The 22630-nt window shown below is 33.8% G+C and overlaps 1 protein-coding gene across 2 annotated transcripts in view; it reads right to left on the minus strand.

Annotated features, from left to right (window-relative positions):
- LOC136026511 (probable ATP-dependent RNA helicase pitchoune) overlaps positions 1-20354 on the minus strand; it is a 45358-nt gene extending 25004 nt beyond the window's left edge. The window contains exons 1-4 of one of the 2 annotated variants that reach the window (XM_065703142.1): positions 20226-20354; positions 17116-17211; positions 14398-14457; positions 5515-5622 (exon numbers count right to left, since the gene is read on the minus strand). In XM_065703142.1, coding sequence (XP_065559214.1) covers positions 5515-5622; positions 14398-14457; positions 17116-17203 — 256 coding nt within the window. In that variant the 5' untranslated portion in view covers positions 17204-17211; positions 20226-20354. The remainder of the gene's footprint in view (positions 1-5514; positions 5623-14397; positions 14458-17115; positions 17212-20225) is intronic. The other variant, XM_065703143.1, reaches the window with a different exon arrangement.
- Between the last annotated feature and the right edge of the window lie 2276 nt (positions 20355-22630).

The raw sequence follows: 22630 nt of genomic DNA on the forward strand, positions 1-22630 counted from the left end.
AAATTCATAAACAATTGACAAGGTAAAAACTATTCCAGGTAAAAACAAGGTACAAATATAATTGAAGAGAGAGCAGGACTAACACAAAAATGCCAGGTCTGACATCGAAAAATTCATATACAATTGACAAGGTAAAACTAGTCCAGGTAAAAACAAGATATAAATATAATTAAAGAGAGAGCAGGAAAAACACAAAAATGTCAGGTCTGACATCGAAAAATTCATACACAATTGACAAGGTAAAAACTAGTTCAGGTAAAAACAAGGTGTAAATATAATTGAAAAGAGATTAGGACAAACACAAAAATACCATGTCTCACATCAAGGAATTCATACACAATTTACAAGGTAAAAACTAGTCCAGGTAAAAACAAGGTACAAATATAATTGAAGAGAGAGCAGGACTAACACAAAAATGCCAGGTCTCACATCGAAAAATTCATATACAATTAACAAGGTAAAACTAGTCCAGGTAAAAACAAGATATAAATATAATTAAAGAGAGAGCAGGACAAACACAAAAATGCCAGATCTCACATCGAAAAATTCATGCACAATTGACAAGGTAAAAACTATTCCAGGCAAAAACAAGGTACAAATATAATTGAAGAGAGAGCAGGACTAACACAAAAATGCCAGGTCTGACATCGAAAAATTCATGCACAATTGACAAGGTAAAAACTATTCCAGGTAAAAACAAGGTACAAATATAATTGAAGAGAGAGCAGGACTAACACAAAAATGCCAGGTCTCACATCGAAAAATTCATATACAATTGACAAGGTAAAAACTAGTCCAGGTAAAAACAAGATATAAATATAATTAAAGAGAGAGCAGGAAAAACACAAAAATGTCAGGTCTGACATCGAAAAATTCATACACAATTGACAAGGTAAAAACTAGTCCAGGTAAAAACAAGGTGTAAATATAATTGAAAAGAGATTAGGACAAACACAAAAATACCATGTCTCACATCAAGGAATTCATACACAATTTACAAGGTAAAAACTAGTCCAGGTAAAAACAAGGTATAAATATAATTGAAGAGAGAGCAGGACAAACACAAAAATGCCAGGTCTCACATCGAAAAATTCATATACAATTGACAAGGTAAAACTAGTCCAGGTAAAAACAAGATATAAATATAATTAAAGAGAGAGCAGGACAAACACAAAAATGCCAGATCTCACATCGAAAAATTCATGCACAATTGACAAGGTAAAAACTATTCCAGGCAAAAACAAGGTACAAATATAATTGAAGAGAGAGCAGGACAAACACAAAAATGCCAGGTCTGACATCGAAAAATTCATGCACAATTGACAAGGTAAAAACTATTCCAGGTAAAAACAAGGTACAAATATAATTGAAGAGAGAGCAGGACTAACACAAAAATGCCAGGTCTCACATCGAAAAATTCATACCTTGTGTAAATATAATTGAAAAGAGATTAGGACAAACACAAAAATACCATGTCTCACATCAAGAAATTCATACACAATTTACAAGGTAAAAACTAGTCCAGGTAAAAACAAGGTATAAATATAACTGAAGAGAGAGCAGGACAAAAACAAAAATGCCAGGTCTGACATCGAAAAATTCATGTACAATTGACAAGGAAAAACTAGTCTTACGCAGTCCCTTGTCAGTGAGCTCTTGAAAACTGTTTGCCCAGGGTTCTGGCTTGGCTTTTTGCGCTGCTGATTGACAATACAATACTAAAAATAATCTTCATATGTTTTTCACAATTCAAAAGCATGGTCAAGTGGCAAATACGAACCCACTACAAAAATTTTGTTTGCACGAACCTAATTGATAAAGACAAGTTTGTAACGATGAAACTAGGATTTATGCCCTTACTCTCCCCCCAACAAAAAAATCAGATTTTTTTTTTAACATTCCAAATATTCCTGGAATGTTCACCTTATTTACCTGCATAGTGTTCTTACATGCGCATTCCCTCCTTTTCTCTAAATATGAGACCTCCGAACTAAAGCAATATGCAAATGCCTGTCAGGGATCTTTGTTATATCGTCAATTGGGCATTAAAAGAACAAATCTCCATAACTGTACATTTTGAGAAGAGCAAAAAAACTCATAACTTTACTTCCCCTCCGACAGCCGTAAAAGAAAAAAGGATAAATCCAGTTTTTTATTTTAAGGTTATCACATCAATCCGTTTTTGTTTTAAGGTTATCAGAGGGAAAATGAAAAAAAAAATTGTGAAATTTCTTTTCTGATCTTCTGAACATTTACAATTATGGAGATGTCCTTTTCATACCCGACCGACGATATTTTGAGAGCCAAGTTTTGTAAAAATTATGAACTAACTACGATGTACGGATGTAATTTTCTGCTGACATAATGACCACTGACATTCTTTCTTTTAGACACAAGCAATAGATGAGACATATATGGAACGGTAAGCCCTCTGAATTCATACCTTTCTTACCCCCCCCACCTCGAAAAAAGAAAATCATGTGTGTGGGGCTCTTTCCCAAATTTTTCTGTGATTTTCACGTTATTCACCTGCTTCCGGATTTTCCACCAACATCACCCTCCCTCATTCCCTGGTATGGGGCCGTGATATAAATACATATATATGTAACTATCACTAATTCGTTGTATGTTCAGAATCTACTCTCCAGAAGCTGTATATATATATATATATATATATATATATATATATATATATATATATATATATATATATATATATATATATATATATATATATATATATATATATATATATATATATATATATATATATATATATATATATATATATATATATATATATATATATATATATAACTTGAAAGTAACCCATATAAAATAACTTTGCCTTATTTTTGTTTATTTTTACTGAAAAATAAATTGTGTCTTATGTTGCATGTAATATTAATAGAATAAACTAACTTGGTTTTGAATATAGCTGTGGATGGAGCAGGGCCAGAAAGCCCTCTCCCTTCAATTGGAGTAAAAAAAAAAAACTTTCTGTGCATATTGCTTAGGCTTCTATAACAGAGCTGAAAATATTGAGGCATATGGAAATACGGTAAAGTTTATTACAAGAATTAAAATTGGTATTTTAAAAATCTTTGACAGACCTGAGCAAATAGAAAGAAGAAAAAAAGGGTATATACATATAGAAGCAATAAGATCCTGACGGACGATTTGAAGCCCAAATGTGGATTCTTTAAAGGACATTTTGTACAATATTCTCTTATGCAAAAAGCTTGATTTTTTATACTATTCCTCAACTAAATAGCATATTTTAGTTTAGGCCTCTGAGGATACCTATATGCTATAATAGTTTTATTCTCCAAACTACAGAATTAACATATTAAAGCTAATATATTAATTTAGAATAATTATATTTTAATTACAATTAGTCCATAATTAAACCATATAAATTATTTCGACAAAATTTCAAATATAGAATTCATCATCATTATATCAAAAAGCCAAAATCATTGAAATTTTCAACAGCAACAAAATCCAAACAAAGAAATTGCCAAAAAAAATTAATGCATAGTATCAATTAAAGCTTTCATTATCATCAATGAAAACAATAAACATACCAAGTTTTATCAAAATCTGAGTCCTTGGGTGCCATGGCCTGGCTTAATATAAAGTAAGAAAACGACCAAAATTCTTTTTTTTAAGGCCAAATGAGAATACTGAAAAAACACAAAGCGCAAATTTCGAGAGGACAACCGCCTCTCTTCAGAGCAAACAAAATAATAAATTCAATGAAAATGCCAAAGAAAAAAAAATCAACAAAACAAATGGAGTAAGTCACTGTGAAAAAATCAAAAACCAATGAAAAACCAAATCAAAGATTAATCAAATTCAATAAAAGGGAAAAATTATGAATTAAAACTAAATCCCTAACAACCACAAAGCAATTCATTCACCAATACCCACGATTAGCAAAAAATCCAAAAATTAAAACTGCCAGTGACAGCATCTAGATCTGCTCTCAATATCCTAAGAAACCCCAACTTTGGAACACTGGGCATTCACCTACATCAAACCAAAGAAAACCTAAACAGCCTTTGGAGATTAGGCTTTGCTATTAAATTTCAATATATACCAAGTCATCTAGGTAAAGAAGGAAATGAAAAATCACACAAGGTAGCAAAGCAAGGAGCAAAAACCCTAATGGAAATAGTGAAACCCTCTAACTATAAGGGATATAACTAGATTACGACTGAAAACATTACCTAAATTAAAGCCACCAAATTTATCCCCCTTTCCAACCAGGATACAATCAGTTTGGTTTCATGGTCTGTGTACAAATACAGCCAACTTCAACCACTATTCCTTCACATATAAAGTACAGCAGCCAATTAGAAAAGTTGCCAATAGCCCATTTTGCAGGTAATGCAAGGACATGAAGAAACCCCTGAACACATTAATGAAAAAATACTGAAAGGAAAACAAGTGAATCTCTTGGATTTGAAAATTAAACTAGGACTGAGTTTAAACCCACTGATTGATGTCAAAACTTTAGCCTATTCTCCAAAAAGAGATTTTTTCATACATGCCTTTAAACTGTTAATAGATCAAAACCTACAACATCATATATAGCAAATTGGATAAATTCTACAATGATGTTACCACATATTTTAACCTAATTAGCTGATCTACATGTTTACATATTCATCCATATTTTGAATATTCATAAGCAGTGTTTACAATAACGCCATATAGTAAAGTAATTTTTGCGACTAGAGAAACTACATAGTAAGGCAACATCTCATTCAGCCACAATTGAGTTGTCCCAAGAAGGAGCCTAGGAATTCATCATGAAAAAGAAGAACAATTCAAAGATTGGGATATTGTCAACCCGACTCAGAAAAAAAAGCGGTAAATGATCTGATTTTCAGGACACATGCCTCGATTATCTGCAGTTGATTGATTGACGGATACTAGCAAACAACTTCACTTTGTGTGTTTTTTCAGTATTCTCGTTTGGCCTTTAACAAAAAATCAAAGCCATTTTTGGCCTTTAAAAAAAAACATTTTTGATCGTTTTCTCTCTTTAAATTATGGCAGGCCAATGTGGTTTAAGAAATTATCTTTGGCCTGACTTAGTTTCTATAGAATAACCCACTGGTATTTTCCATTCCAGGAACCCATGAAAGCAATGAATTAATTACGAATACTTTGTTATTATTAGCAATCATAAAGTGATGTGGATTATACCAGAGTAAGGATAATTTACTAGATATGAAACCGGCACACTAACGACAAAAAGAAAAAAACCTCAACACCATTTAACGTTTGGCAACGCTTGACTTTTTTTTAGTGTAATAATAGAAATTTTAAGTCTTCTAGTTGGTAAAATAAGAGTGTCCTGACAGAAAAACGATTACAAAGCTTGAAACAAAACTAAATTTTACCAAAGATGGCTTTGATTTTTTTTACCGACTCTTGTAAGTTTCCACTCTTATAAGTTACCGATACTCTTTGGATTATACCTTAATTTCCCGTTCAACTTACATTCTTCGCGTAGTCTTTCATTTCCTTTACTAGTCTCCTCTATGCAAGATTCTTCTTTCACTTCTTCCCTTTGTCTTTTCACTTTTGGCTGTACAGTATCAACAACTTCTGAAAATAATTAAAGCTTACAATGGACCTTTTAACGTAAAAAAAAACAACAATGCACGCTCCTCCTCCATCCCAATCCAAGCCACACTCTTTATACCCTTTCAAGAAGTTCCCATTTCCCTTAAATCTTTCCCTGCGACCTCCACTTATCCAAACCAAGGACGACTGCTTTTCGTTTAGCCCTAGACAGTTGGTCAAAAAGGACAATCTTTGGTAATCTGTCATCTTTCATCCACATAACGTGCTATAGTCATCTCAACCTTTCTCTCATTATAGCCCTAGAAATCGATTGAACCAGACTTTTCATACACACTTTAGTTTGAAATACGGTCAGGCAGTGAGGTACCCAAAACAATCAATCCATAAGCAACTTCTTTAGAAACATCAAAGCAAATCTTCCTCCATTTTTCAGAGCACCCATACTTGACTATTGCCATCATTTTAGCTGATGACAGTGGTTAGAGTAATATAATTGTATAATAATATAATTAGATTTATAATTATGTTACTCATTTACATTACGTAACATTGCTATTCTGCTTGAAGGCCGTGTCTGGGTTTTTAATACTTCTGAGATATTTGCCGAAACTATTCACTAAGCAGTCCTCATATCAAATGATTAGCAGGGCATTGCTAGTTCCGTCATGGCTCAATCCTCTTATTCCAGGTTGTCTGCTGATTAACCCTTTGAGAACAGCTTAGCAAAACAGTATTAGTAATCACATCAAAGTGCAATGTATGACATAATTGAAGTTATAAAACCAAATGATGACGCAATTTAATTTATAATACCAAATGACATAATAATGCCAAGTATGACGTAAATAAGCTCTATGACTAGACGAGCATGATGTATACATGATGAATAAAAAAAAAAAAAAAAAAAAAAAAAAAAAAAAAAAAAAAAAAAAAAAAAAAAAAAAAAAAAAAAAAAAAAAAAAAAAAAAAAAACAGGTCATCTAACTATTTTTGATTATGCAAACTTAGTGTACAAATGAATGGTTAACAATAATCTTCTGAGGAACTAATTGAAGTGAAATAATTTACACAATGGACTTGCTTAAAACAAAGATACTGGTGTTATTTTTATAAATCCTATTCATAATAACCAGATTAAAAGATTTGTAAATCACTCCTTCTCACAACAAAAGACAAATTAGTCTGGTCCATCCAAAACAGAGCAAACTGCATTATCAACCATGGATAGAACTGAAAAATCAAATTTTTGAATGTTCATTTCATTAATTTTTATTATTTTTTGACGTCAGCTCGTTGCTTTGTACTTACAACGTGGCTCTTTGTGCTTAGTAGGATTTGTTTTTCATTTATACTTTTTTTTCAACTTTGAAAACAGCTTGGTGGAGATCTTGACTCATTGAAAAACGAGCTATTGGGCTATGACTGTTCAGAAATGGGTCATTATCCATTAGGCAATTATCGAGGGTTTTATTCTGATTCAACCCCACCCCCTAACTCAAATCCAAAAAGTGTTGTTACTGTCTTGTAGTAGCCCTAAAAAATAAAAGAAGAATCAAACCAAAAAAAATATAATACAAATATATATATGAAAAAAAAAATGGTTTAAACACATAAAACCTAATTCATCATAAGACAAAGCTAAAGCTTTTGGACCTACACATTACATTCAATTTGTATAAAGAGTAAGCACCATTTAGGAGTTGGTTAGGAGAACTTTTGGAAAACAGTAACTTTAATTTTTCTGATACAAGTTCGTTCGTTTTTCTCTTTTTCTTTACTTGCATAGCGTTTCCACCTCTTTGTTTTTTTCAGTGATATCATCTCTTTTGTTACTTTCTTATATATTTTAGCTGTTTGGTTTAATTCTTTCGTCTTGTTTTTTCCTTGTGCTGCATTGCGTCTCATCTCTTTTGTTATTTTTGTACATGTTTTTGTTAATTAGTCTACGTTTTTTTTTTAGAAAGGCTACCAGACATGAAGCCAAAATATTTACTGTCTGAACTAAAAATTCTACCCCTTATTTAAACATTTTTATTACATCTTCTTCATAAACTTCAATGTTACATTAAAACCACTCATGAAAACATTGCTCAAAAGATGAAATTCGATGTATCTTACAATGGCATCTAAAGACTTCACTAGGTGGTGAACCCTCAAGAGTCACAACAATAGCTGTGACGCAGAAAGGGATCTCCCTCTTATTATTTTTTCCAGTCTATTTCTTTGGAAGTGGGGGTCATAAATAATTAGAAAGGGGCCCATTTAAACGAAAATTGTAGAAGAAACCGGAAGAAGAAAAAATTAATTAATGAAAATCCATGTAATTGATTTCATTTAATTTCTGAGTGAAAAGAATTAAAGCGTTTACTATTCCTTTTGTTTGAGAAGTATTCTTTTGCTTTTTCCTATGAGTTTATTGCGTGGTAGGAGATTCTGGAGTTTTCCTCTCCTTAACTTAATGTTTCCTAGTTCTTCTAGCCCCCTCAGGGAAGGGGACCAATCATCTAATTGGTTATCGGAAGCTGATATTCCTATTGTTATATCTGATATCCAATGATGATAGCCTGAATGATACCATGATTACTGCCTCAGAGTCCCCAGTCTCCAAAACTGATACCGAGCCAAATGATGATTTTCAGACGGTGGGTAGAAAACGTAAAAATAAATAGCTTTCTATGAGTCCTTCTGAAATAATTGGAATCTCAAACTCAGTCCCAGCTATGGAAATAAAGGACAAACCCATTATCCTTTTTAATCCAACAGTAAAAGACCAATCTTTTTCTATCAAAAATACTGCTAACATTAGAATGAATCTTTTCAAAACTTTTTATCGCAGCTTCGCTGTGAATGTAAAAGGAGATGGTTCACTAACAGTTATGTTCCTAGACAGAAATGAAGCCTGTAAAGCGCTTACCCAATATAAAATTGGCAATATCTCTGTTACATCAGAATGGTGGAAACCACCTCTGAAATATTCAAAGAAAATAGTGTTATATAGCATACCATTGGAACTGTCAACTGATGACTTGAAAGATGGTCTTATGAACAACAAGGGGGGAATGCAGGAGGTTCTTTAAGTTCATCGTATAGGCAAGCCAGATTCTAAGGAACTAAGGAGCAGTAAGAGGGTTATCTTTATCTTACCTGTCAGTTCCCAATTTGACTCGGTTTTCCTTTTTGGTCAGCTAAAAGTTCATAAAATATACCAAGAAAAGCCTCTCCAATGCTCAAAATTTTTTAGGCCTGGTCACTCAACTAAGCACTGTTCTTCATCTGAACTAGGGTGCCCTAATTGCCTTGGTAATCACTCCTTGTCTACCGAAAGTATGTGTACTGAAGTTTCTAAATGTACATATTGTGATGGTAGTCATCAATCAACATATCACAATTTATGTCTTAAATATGTTCAACGAGCTTAAGTTTTAAGGATTGCTCATCAAGAAAAGGTTCCTTTCCCTGTAGCTGCAATGGAGCTCGCCAAGCTGTCCAAAGTACCATCGGGTCAAAGAGCTAATGAGGCTAAGGAAGTGAATTTAGCCCTTCTTCCAAACCCCTGGCTACAGGTCCCCAAAAACAACCAAAATCAGGCACTTCTGCCTCCTATTGAGACATCTTGACCTAAGTTGGTTAAGGAACAACTCAATGTTGCCGAAGCAAGTCCAGCCCCCCACAATCCTAGAACTAATCCTAAATCTTGTTCTGAAAGAGTGGCAGCTTTTTCTAATATTTCTACTCAAACCAACACTATGCAAGATAGAGAAGGACCTCATATTATAAATTTAATTAAATATGTTGCATCAGTGGACCAAATCTTCCAATCAAATTTGACCAAAGACAAAAAACTTGTACAACAAAAGAAATTGCAGAATACCACTTTTCCGATTCTATTTTCAATGAAATAGGAACAGAATTATTATCAATTCTCTCAAAGTATCATACATGTCACCTATTCAACTTTTCCTGTAAGCTAAGCTGCAGAACCTACAATGGAATTGCGTCTCTTTAAATTCAAATAAACCTGCAGATCTTATTCAATGTGCAAATGATAATGGAATTGGGATTATTCGCCTACAAGAAACTAATCTTCATCAGTTCAAGGAAATCAAAATGCCTGGGTACAAGTGCTAGAGGAAAGATAGATCAACTAATAGAAAGGGAGGGGGTGTTGCGATCTCTGTTCATGATTCAATCCAACATTCCCCTCAACCCTTAACTATCTACAGGGATGAAACAGATGTTGTAGGTATAATAATTACCTTAGCCAATGATAACCATCCTACCATAAAATCACTGTATAATCCATGTCGGAACAAGGACATACAAATTATCTTGGAATCAGAACCATCAGGTAATAATACCGTTATTTCTGGTGATTTTTAATGCCCATAGCCCTCTCTGGGAACAATCAGCTGGTAGCAAAAAAGCGGGAAGAGGAATCGAGTACATTTTGTCTAATCTTCCAGACACTTTGATTTTCACTCCATTTAACTTTCAGATCAGACATAATAATCATCTAACTATTTCTCAACTATAGATTAGCTTCTAGGTCCTTCTTCATATTATGATCTAGTTCAGATGGTAAAGGTGTCGTCTCTGCAATCTGATCAATCTGAAATTTTACATCATTTCAAGATTTATACTATTCTCCAAAACCCCACATACCTATATTTAATAACTCCAAAGGTAATTGGTCCCTTTTTCGTGAGACATTAAAGGAAGTAGATTTCCCTTTGTTTCTTCCAATTCTGACATTAATTACATTGAGTCTAATTTGAAATCAATCCTGCTGGAGTCAGCTAATTGGCAATTCCAATGACTAGGGTGCATTTTTACAATGGCTCCAGAAGATCCAACAGCTGGTGGAATGATGAGTGTAGGGTTGCAGTTCTGGCGAAAAAAGAAAGGGTCGTAAAATGTTTCAAAAGCACCCATCTCAGTCAACAGCAATTTCTTATAAGCAGTCATGTGCTAAGGTGAAACTAGTTTGTGGGAGAGCTAAACAGGGTACTAATTAGTGGAAAGCAGCCTATTGATGACCGTAGATATGATATCGTTCAAGATGGTTATCCTATTGTCTCAGATAAAAAGAAGGCAGATATGTTTACTAATATCTTTAAAATGATTGCTCAGATTTTCATTCCATCCGCCCTCCTTTTTGCAATCTGCCTCTTACCTGTTCATATAAAGGCACCCTGATGAAACATTTTTCCCAAGATGAATTCTGTAGAGCACTTAACTCTCTTAATATCAAGTTTTCCACAGGTCATGATGGTATTTATATGAAGTGGATTCTTGAGTCCCCAAAGGTGGTTCATATAGTCCTCTTAAGTCTTTATAATCTATTTGGTCAAGCCAAAAGTTTCCACACGCTTGGAAGATTGCTCAGGTATTTCCAGCTTTAAAACCTACTTACTCATCTAGTGATGTCAAGTCTTACCGTCCTATATCGGTATTACCTGCCATTAGTAAAGTTCTGGAAAGGCTTTTCTTATCAAGATATGATTGGTTTTCTGAAGCCAACAATCTCTTTCCTAGTGAACAAACAGGTTTCAGAAAAGTACATAGCTATTTAGACAACATTATCCGGCTAGAAATTGATGTTTGCAACTCTTTAAAATAAGACATGTCACAATGGCTGTTCTGTTCGACTGGTCAGATGCCTATGGAAATGTAGTTCACAACAAATTATTGGAACTTTACTTCCCTTGGCTTCCCTTATTCTTGCATAAGCTTTATGAAGTCTTTTCTAACTGATAGATGTTTTTATGTTCAAGTAAATCAGTCTAGTTGTGAGTTAAGTTCCATCACAAGAGGTCTTCCTCAAGGTGCAATATTGAGTCCTCTTCTATTCAACTTGTATGTTTCTGAATTGCATGTATCTCATGCATCGTTTTGTCTTTAAGCAGATGATTTGATTATTTCGAAGCCTGGAAGGGATATTGGCCTTCTTTAAAGTCTTATTCAACAGGATATAAGATTAGTCCAGAGATTCTCTTTAAGCCATTATATAATCATGGTACTACAAATCTTCCTAATCCACCGACAATTTTCTTAAGGGAGATCCCATATTGCAATTCAGTGAAGGTACTTGGTTTATTTATGGATTCTAAAATGCAGTGGCATGAACATATTAGTTGTTTGAAATCTCTCTTTGAAATCGTTCTACTGTTTCCCAACTAGTAGTGATACACGACTACATCCAGTCTGCCCTGGACCGTGGGATTCCAATAGATATTATCCTAATCGATCTACTTAAGGCCTTCGACCGAATATCCTTACGAAAACTCATCCACTGCCTAGAAGTCTTTGGAATCAAGGGACAGCTAAAAAATTGGCTCTCAGCATACTTGAATGATAGAAAAATAGCAGTCAAGGTTGAAGACACACTATCCACATGGACAGATGCAACCAGTGGAGTCCCACAAGGTAGTGTTCTCGGCCCAGTCTTGTTCATCATGTACATAGACATTTGCATAAATGTCACTTCCCAAACCAACTTCGGCCTGTTTGCAGACGATACGAAGCTCCTGGGAGAAGCTAGTGCATCATCACAAATCCAAAGCGAATTTGACGCCCTGACGGAGAAGCTCGAAGTATGGCAACTTTCACCAAATGTAGCAAAATGCTCTGTCGTCCATCTTGGCCGCCAAAATCCGAAGTACTCATATAAAATTAAAGGTATCGACCTGACAAAATCTACCTGTGAAAAGGACCTAGGTGTAATTCTGAGCTTGGACCTCAAACCAGAAAAGCATATTGGCCTGGTTGTGCGTAAAGCATCAAATACTCTCTGACTACTCACTCACTCCCTACGATACCTTGACATTCACTCAAAGATCTCAGCATACACAAGCTACGTCAGGCCACAGCTTGAATACGCCACTGTCATCTGGTCGCCATATCCCAAAAAGGATATTGACAGAATAGAACGAGTCCAGAAACACTTTGTAAAAGAACTTCAAGGGTTCAGAAACCTTCCGTATGACGAAGCTCTAAGAAGGCTCACTCTCCATAAACTTGAGACAAGAAGAACGATCTTAGACTTAAAAACCCCCTTCCAGATAGTTCATGAGAATTTTGGGAACGTAAAAGACAAGCTTGTTCAAATAACTCCCCAAAGCAACACAAGATCGCACAGTCTGCAATTGGAGCCTATGAAGATGAAGATTGCAAGATCTAATTCTTACCATCATTCTTTCATACCCCAGGTCATCAGGATCTGGAACAAACTACCATTCCCAGTCGAAAAGATGAAATCACTGGAAGTCTTCTCCAATAGCCTAAACATAAACATACCATATCTCAATACTTTCAACGTAGGAAGACTTTAAATGACAATCGTGCCGCAGTCGATCCGCTCTTCGCCCTGCCATAACATTTTTCTTTTAAAAAGGTGTCAGTTATGTGGAAATTTTGTATAGAGAAGCGTGAGGAATAAAATTATTTATTTATTTATACTAATTATATATTCATTCAAATCTAGAATATGGGATTCAATTTTTCTCAGCTCTTTCCTCATTCTCATTTAAAATCCTTGAATCTTTACAAAACCCTCCTATTTGAATAGCTTCGGGTGTGTATAAGCATACTACTCTGTCTAAGTTGAAAATATTATCAGGATTGGTGTCCCTAAGTGAAAGAAACTAGTCTAAGGATTAAATATTTCTCGCAAATCCAGGCTTAAGGAACCAAGCATGCTGTATATGCACAAACCTTTGCTGGGAAGTCAGCCTGTCCCAATGCCCATTCATCATGGAATAAATTTAAACTAGAATCAACACTTTCCTTATGCATATCCCTTTACTGAGTCCCCTCCATGAGAAATGAGTCCACCAGGTTGCCAGGTAGAAATTATCTTTATCAATAAAGACTTGATTCCTAATTATGAGATACAGACTATTTTAGCTGATCAGATCTCAAAGGCGTACCCTAACTATAGAAAAATACATACAGATGGATCTGTCCAGAGGGAGACAGCTGGAGCAGGAGCATGTATCTCATCCCTGAATTTGAACATCTATTCTCCTCTCCCATTGGGATGTTCTATCTTGTCTGCTGAATTATGTGCTATTTGCCAGGCCTTGGATGCGCTTATAAATTATAAAATAGAATCTGAAAATATACTCTGTCTCTCTGACTCCAAATCAGCCTACTGATTGCCCACCCTATTGGCCTTAAACTACTGGGGACATGTAGCTCAGGTACCCGCACTTCCCACAATCAATAACAGTGTACTATTGTATATAATTGCATGTGTTCATTGTTTGCTGACGGGAGGAGAATAGTACTTCCAGTGGCTAGTTTTTCTGAAGAAGAAGTCAAGAGGTGAAAGGACTTGTTGTTAGTCCATATAACTCCCTACAATTTTTGGAACTGAATGCCTTCCTAACCAGCCTAAAATGATAAGAGGCCATCCAGTTTCTTTTCCCTTAAGGCAAGTTTTGAGGTCACAATTTTGCTAAAGATAGTGGAAAGGTCCAATAAATATATCTCCAGGAAGGATTTGATTGATGCAGCCCTAGATGAAACAGCCCAAAATTGCGCACCAAATTTTGATGTTACCAGATGTTTCCTTAAATTTTTTTTTTTTACTAATTATAAGAACTAATCTGAATACACCCTTACAATTAAAAAGTTAAAACTTCCAACATGGGGATCCAGTGATAGGTTACAATTTTGGTTGTAAAAACAGCATATATTCAAGATATATACTCATCCTGAAATACAAGAACAGGTTAGAAAGAACACTTTGAAGATGGGAGTTATAAAATAGAAAGCAATTCAATTGCGTCATACCTTCATTTGAAACTACTTCTACACCTTCCTGATCATCCCTTTCTTCATTTGTAGGTTTATCTAAAATTATAAGGAAACAAAAAAGGTATTAAATAGAAAAATAACTTAATGAGCATACAGCGTAGTATATATTAGCCAAAGGTATTCTTATCTTTTTGTTAATAAAAAAAAAAAACTTTAATGTGCAAAAAGGCTGAACCCAATTAGTCATCATAATCCAGGAGGATTTAAGAGCAAGGAAATTTATGTAACCCCTGACTAATTGGGTTGACTGATGACTAATTGGGTTCAACCCAATTAGTTGTCATAATCCAGGAGGATTTGAGAGCAAGGAAATTTGTGTAAAAACGTGACAAAACATTGCATAGACACTAAACAAGGGTTGAAACTAGAATTGCACAGACAATTACGTGGAGACAGTCTTAGGATCAAAACCTTTCTTCTTTTCTGCAATAAAAAACAAACTACATTAAAAGCCGAATAGTTGATCAATTGACTATAAATTACATGAAAATAACCAGTATCTTCAAGTTGGAGACTTGATGTGAACATAAATTTTCCTATTTGCATAGCAAACATAAAATATGTTATTCTATATGAATTTAGTGAACATTATTTTATTATCAATCACAATACATAAATTAGGGATTAAACAACATGATTAGACAACCAACTGCGTTTAGCAAAAAATTAGCTGTTTCTGATACACCTAATTACATAAAAGAAAGCTCAGTTAAAGCAAGTACTTTACATACTTATAAAAACACCTACTAATATCTGAAATATCAACAATGAAAAGGTCTAACTATTAGCCAAAAGATCTTAAAATCACCTCTCTGCATAGCAAATCTATAAGCATGTAAGGTCTACATCAAAGGTCGTTTGGTACATATTCCAGCAGAAACATCTGCCAGCACTCTTTTCATTTTATATCCCCTGAATATTAATCTAGATCTAACTATTACATCTATTAATCTACATTAATACTACATCTACATGAATAATAATCTACATCAAAAGGTCGTTTGGTACCTATACCAGCAGAAACATCTGCCAGCACTTTTTCATTTTTGATCCCCTGAATATTAATCTACATCTAATTATTACATGTATTAATCTACATTAATACTACATCTACATGAACAACAATCTACATCAAAAGGTCGTTTGGTACATATGCCAAGACTCTTTTCATTTTTGATCCCCTGAATATTGATATACAACTATTTATTACATCTATTAATCTACATTAATACTACATCTACATGAATAATAATCTACATCAGAAGGTTGTATGGTACATATGCCAGCAGAAACGTCTGCCGGCACTCTTCATTTTTGATCCCCTAAAAATTAACCTACATCTAATTATTACATCTATTAATCTACATTAATACTACATGTACATGAATAATAATCTACATCAAAAGGGCATTTGGTACAAATGCCAGCAGAAACATGTGCCAGCACTCTTTTCATTTTTGATCCCCTGAACATTGCTGGAAGCTCCCCTGCAGAAGACCCTAGCTTTGATGGAGAGACACCATTAGCCAGTACCTCTTAATGATTTGATTTGATCTACAAGAAACAGTCATGCTTGCTCAAGGCAGTTCTGATTGGAGGTGAAGAGTCACATTTCTCTCTATGCTGGACCATCAGCAGGGGCGTTAAATCAAATTAATAAGAACCAAACATTTTTGTAACTTCACAGATGGCAAGTTGTGCATTAAACATCACACCAGAAATATAATATATATAACAGACAGTAGCATAAAGTTTCTCCAAAAATGATACAACATCAAAGTGTACTAATTTGGGAAGGTTCCTAAGCCATAAGAGCAATAGGTTCAGTTGCTATTTGGCTTTCCATTGGATCAGATCATAGCATTTATCATTGCATGTGCACAAGGGTGGAGTCATGAAGAGTGGCTTAGGTTAATGTGTTTCAAAAATCTTTAATGTAGAGTATAAGACTTTTTGCTACAGTTCATTATTTCTATTATAGCCTTTTTCTGCTGTGAATAAACATATTTTCTTATTTCCTGAGGTCCAGCAATTATCAGTGTGAAATTTCAACATTGCTGGTGATCTTTTCATCAAAGGGTTTCAAAATTTCAATGAAGTGTGAGATCTTTATGTAAAAATAACATAATCCTTTTTACAATGTTTACTAGAAACACAAAGGAAAAAACCTTTTGGCTTTTTCTTAGCTAGGTCAGAAACAAAAATAACACCAAACATGTACAAGTCATTGTCAGTGAAGACACAGCAGCCATTTTACTCTTTTTATAGGTTTTGTTATGACAAATTACACCATAAACATTGCATATTCAACAAGTATTATATTTGCAAACTAGGATGCAGCAACTTAATATGAATTTCATTGGAAGCAGCAGCTCAAAAGCTTTCATAGTCTTATAAGCAAAAATTTTTTTTTTATAAGCTTGGGCCACATGAAGAAGATTTTTAGTACTGTTAAAATTAAATTTACCTGCTCTTTATGCTAATAATCTTTTTTTATAGAAGCTTCATTGTTATTATTAACTTTTATTGGAAAGAATATGGTTTTTTATGTTAATTTAGTATGTTGCAATTTAAACACTCATGCTGACAATTTCATATCCTTGAACAGTAATTGACTTCTGTAAATTATGGGAAAACAGCCAGAAATTGAATTAGTTCCAATTCAAAAAATAAATATATAGTAATTGAACTCACTTGACTTGTTTTTAACCACTCTCATCTTATTTTTCTCATGTTTTTTCAGCTTCCTCATAAGAATAGCAGAACTTGTGGGCTGTTTCATATTGATATCTAAAAATACAAAATATATTTACAAAGTAAAACTCTTTAAAAATATAAATGATAGATTAGATTGCTTAGTCAGGTGTCTAATCAGTCATAATCTTTCCAAATAAACCAATTACTTGAGCCCTTTAATACAATGGTTTGTTTATCATTTTTTTGTCAGAATAAAATGGTTACAAAAACCATGAAACTGCCCCAAAACAAACCTAAATTCTTCCATATCTCATCCCTAAAGTCCAATTACTTAACATTACTTACACCCCTCCCACTTATCCCTCTTAGCAGTGCAATATGTATCCTACTTTCTATATGTATCTCTTTACCAATAGCAAAACTCCTTCATGTTTTATTATTTTACAGCAAAACAAACAAATAAAAAATTTGGATGATTGTTTTAAATCAGTTCAACAATTTTTGGCAGTTGTTTTGTACTGGTACACAATACGAAATGAGATGTTCCTTTAAGACCTCAAGATAGAAAGATCTTCAATAAATTTAGAAAGAGTTTGAAAAGATGCAATGAGTTGTGAGTTCACCTTCTACCAACCAAAGTAATCTAAAAGCCTGTAAATTCACCCAGACCTAGTACTAACAAGATAACTCCTTTCCCCCATATTGGATTTATCCTTAAGGTTTTTGATACTCTAAAGTTAGCAGTTAAGATATCCATGGGAATCAAACCCCTTCAGAGGATTTTGTGAAAGCCTTTATGAGTTATGATTAATCCAATATCCATAGTATAAGCCAAAACACTCCACTTCAGGGATGGGCAATGACCAGGACAGGCAATGGCCAGATGATGAGTGAAATAGCAGTAGCACATCAGCCCCTAATTATACCACTACCCTCAGCATTACTACAAGCATAGTCTTATCAATACCTCTTCCCAGAGTCTAGGCTCTGAAACCTTCATAAAGGTTTCCTTTACCAAAGTCAACTAAGCTACTTTAAAAGACATAAAAAACATTTTTAGAATTTTACCACCAATTCAGGCTGCACCTTGTAGCCTATGATGATAAGTGACCTTTTCAACAGTTAAATCACTGTAAGTTTGTTTTATACCCCTTAAAAAGTGGATTATTCCTCCATTGAATTTGTCCAAAATTTTTCTAGCCTAATAAATATGTCAATAGCTTGAATAGTTTAATCATAAACAACATTAATGATTTAACTGCACTGATGGTCAAGAATAGAGCCTAAAAATGGACTAACACTTTAACTTTGAGCTAAAACACAGAAAATGGGATACTGCCCAATCTTTGACATTAGATTTTAAAGTTTGAACAAAGGTTACCCAAATTATAGACAATTGTGAATACATTAAATCTAGGGTTAGTGTTGTGAAGCAGAATAATTGTGTTTAAAGAGTCTAGGATGTAGGAGTAACTTTGGCTTATATTTATATGTAAAAATAATCTTAAATTTTAGTCAGCAAATCCTAGCTAGCCAATTCCTGTCCATAATCAGGACTGGATAAAAGGCAATTGGTCCTACATTACCATCAAAATGAACACAAAAAAAAAAATCTAAATTATATCTATTTAAAATTTGCATTGCTGGATGATATTTATTAATACATTTATTATTATATAATATTATTTTTATATATATAGACACACTTTATGATGTAGAAAACTGAAACCTGTAAAAGTTTGTGTCAAATGGATTGAAGGTAATTGGATAGTCCTATTAAAAAAATGAGCTACATGCATTAACATCTTTACATATGTTAACTATACATATGTTATACATGTATCTGCATGCTTAACTAGTTGTTCAACAATACCAGCCATTGGTGGTTGTATAGCTAGTATCAGGTGTAAATTGTTTCTTATATTTTTATTTTTAAGTTCTTCTCATTGGTATAACTATTTTGGAACTATTTTTGGAAAAGTTGTATTTTGGAACTACAAATACTAATTGTTTAACAGCCCACTAGGGGGAGGAGTAGAGATAGGTATTTCAATATACCTCCCAGGGACATACTTTAGTTTATAGAACCATCCCTGATTGCACATTAGGAAGTTGGGGATAAAGTGAAGTGCTTTTAGAAATGATGTAGACTAAATAAATATGTTTTTAATTTTTCAGAATCTTAAAGTGTTTCCTTCACAAAAGCTCCAACTGTGAACTGACATCTAGATTTTTACAGCTTACTAGATTGTAGATATAAAAGGCCTATACCTAGACTATCTAAATTCTGTTAAAAATGTTTCACCTAAATTTTGATATTTCAATTTTGTTGTCATTGGCTTTTAGGAAATTTATTCCTCTTACATCAGTAGAAATATCAGACATGACCTTTGGGTTTTTTTTCTCTAAATTTAACTAGGCCTAAATATTATCTAAAAATACTTGGGCCTCATTTGGAGCAGAAGCTCTAGTTTACAAAGTTTCCCTTTTATAGCACAAAGAATGGTATAAGCCTAAGGTTTTACAAGTACATGAGGAAAACAAGTACAAGTAGCCTACATAATGTTAAGAAAACAATTCTTAGTTCATAATATGTAGAATTATCCTAGGAAGTATATATCTGAGGGGGAAAACCAGTAAATTTACAGTTGGTTATATAATTTAGCTAGGATGAAAGCAAAAACATCATTTGATGCCTTTTTAAGGCTTTTCTATAATCTAATAATTGCTTCTAGGGCTAATTCCATCTGGAGCCCTTAAAGGAACCCCAAGGTATTTCATTTTTGTAACTATACAGAGAGGTTATCAATGTTAGTTGCAGCATTGAAAAGTGGTTAATAACACATCATGTCTCTACTTCAGTTGTAAAACATGGACTAACGTAAATTTGAGGGGGAAAATTTGGGACTGCTTTTTAAATTTCCAGATCATCCGATTCAACTGTATGTACACTTGCAGAAACAAATTTATTGACACATTAATCCTAGCAAGATTTTGGGACAAATATCACATCTCATTTTAGAATTTGATTCCATCCAGATAATACACGGAGAGCAAAAATCAAGATACAGGAAAAAGACCTTCACTGACTCCAAATTAAGACACACCTATAAAGAAGCTTAAAAATTCCTCTTTAAGTACGATTAAGACTGATAAACAATGCAGCTGCTAATATTCGATTTGAAAAAGTTCTTTTTCTCCTCTTTTTCTTCTAACAATGTTTACTAACGCCCAGACTTTCCTATTGCACACGGAATACGTCATTTTCAGCCTCAGAAAAATTATGTTTTCTAGCAAAATTCTTGTTTGTAAGAACCAAAGACAAAAAATTTATGTAATGAACATCGACGCCATACCTTACGGTGATGAATAGCTGTTATTAGAGGAGATTGTAGTGTACCGCTAATTTATTCTATTAGGGAGGAGTTTCAAATGTTTTCAAAACAACCCAAGTATAACATCCCTAAATTTGCTTAGCCTCCAAATCTAATCAGCTCTTAACGGCTAATCCAATTACTAACAGTGCTCGGAAAACTGTTTGAAGAGATGCTGCATAGTAGGTTAGAGTGGTTTGTGGAAATTGAAAGAACTACATAATTCCCAGGCTGGCTTTTTTAAAGGGCAGAATACTGTAGATAATATAATCTAACTTCAAGCAGCAGTATGAGACGCCATTAATAGGGTTGAGGTTGTGATAGTAGTATTAGTTAACTTTGTATCTGCTTTTGGCCATGTTTGCTAGAACTTCATTTGCCAGATTCTAAAACGGATGAATTTTTCTGTTGAATTTATCGAGTTTCTTTTTGTTATTTATCACAAAGAAGCTATTAAGTTCGGTTACAAAACGAGCTACCCAGTATTTCAGCATCGTATTTTGGGCTCCCACAGGGTCCAAAAACAGTCCACTTTATTTATTAGTTATAAAAGAGCTTCCGTTTAGCAGTAATTCAGTTTCCAAGCTTGAATTTGGTTCTTTGCTTGGTTCTATGGTTAGCAGGTAGAGACATTAATAGTATCGCAGCTAGTGTTAATTTATTATTAAAGTAGTTAGTCTCTGACGCATTTTCACTACCTATCTCCAAGTCTAAGACAAAGAAATCATGTATGCACACAATACCCTTTTTTATTAGTTATAAAAGAGCTTCAGTTCAGCAGTGATTCAATTTCCAAGCTTGAATTTGCAGATGACTTGGTTCTATGGTTAGCAGGTAGAGACATTAATAGTATCGCAACTAATGCTAATTTATTATTAAAGTAATTAGTCTCTGACGTATTTTCATTACCAATCTCAAAGTCTAAGACAAAGGAATCATGTTTCAAAATAAGAAGTATGTCATGCCACCAAATTTTTTCCTCAAAAATGTGGAAATTCAATAAAAATTCCTTTTTAATTACGACTGAAACAGATGAACAATACAGCCGCTTTTTCACTTAAAATGCGATTTTGTTAATTTCTTTCTCTTCTAATACAGTGTTTACTTGCACCTAGCGTTTCAGTATTGCATATTTTATATGTCATTTTCGACCTCAGAAGTACTATGTTCCCCAGCAAAATTGTTGTTTGCAAGAACCACAGGCAAAAATTATATATACTAGACAAGGATGCAACACCATTTTTTTATTTCGTCGACGAAAAGCCGATTTTTGGAGGAAATGACAGCGCGCTCCCGATTTATCTTATTAGGGAGGAGTTTCAAATTTGTTCAAAATACCACCATTAAAATATCCTTAAATTTATTTCATCTCCAAATCTCATCAATTCCAACCAGCCAATCTCACTACTACAAGTGCTAGGAAAACTTTTTGAAGAAATGCTGCATAAAAGGCTAGAGGTTTGTGGAAATTCATAGAATTCTACCTAATTCTCAAGCTGGCTTTTGTAAGGGGTGGAATACTGTAGATAACTTAATTCTACTTGAAGCAGCTGTAAAAGACACAGTAAATAGTGGTGAGGTTGTGGTAGCAGTATTATTTGACATTGCTGCTTCTGACCATGTTTGCTAGAATCTCGTTTGTCAAATTTTAAAACGGATGGATTTTTCTGTTGAAGTCTTAAAGTCCCTTTTTAATTATTATTCAAATAGAAGCCATAAAGTTTGGTTGCAAAATGAGCTATCCAGTATTTCAGCATCGAATTTTGGGCTCCCACATGGGTCCACACTAAATCCTCTTCTTTTTTTTATTAGTTTTAAGTGAGCAACAGATTAGCAGTGATTCAGTTTCCAAGCTTGAATTTGCAGATGACTTGGTTCTATGGTAAGCAGGTAGCGACATAAATAATATCGCAAACAATATTAATTTAGTATTAAAGGAGTTAGTCTCTGCTGAATTTTCACCAGCTATCTCCAAGTCTTAGACAAAAGCAATCCTATTCCAAAACAAGAAGTAAATCGTGCCATCAAATTTATTCTTCAACAATATGGAAATTCAATAGGTTGTAGCTTCTTAATTTTTAGGAGTAAGCCTGAATCCAAACTGATTTGACAAAATCAAATCAAATGTTTCAAAAATT

Source organism: Artemia franciscana, chromosome 4 (genome assembly GCF_032884065.1).
Source record: "Artemia franciscana chromosome 4, ASM3288406v1, whole genome shotgun sequence".
Lineage (NCBI taxonomy): Eukaryota > Metazoa > Arthropoda > Branchiopoda > Anostraca > Artemiidae > Artemia > Artemia franciscana.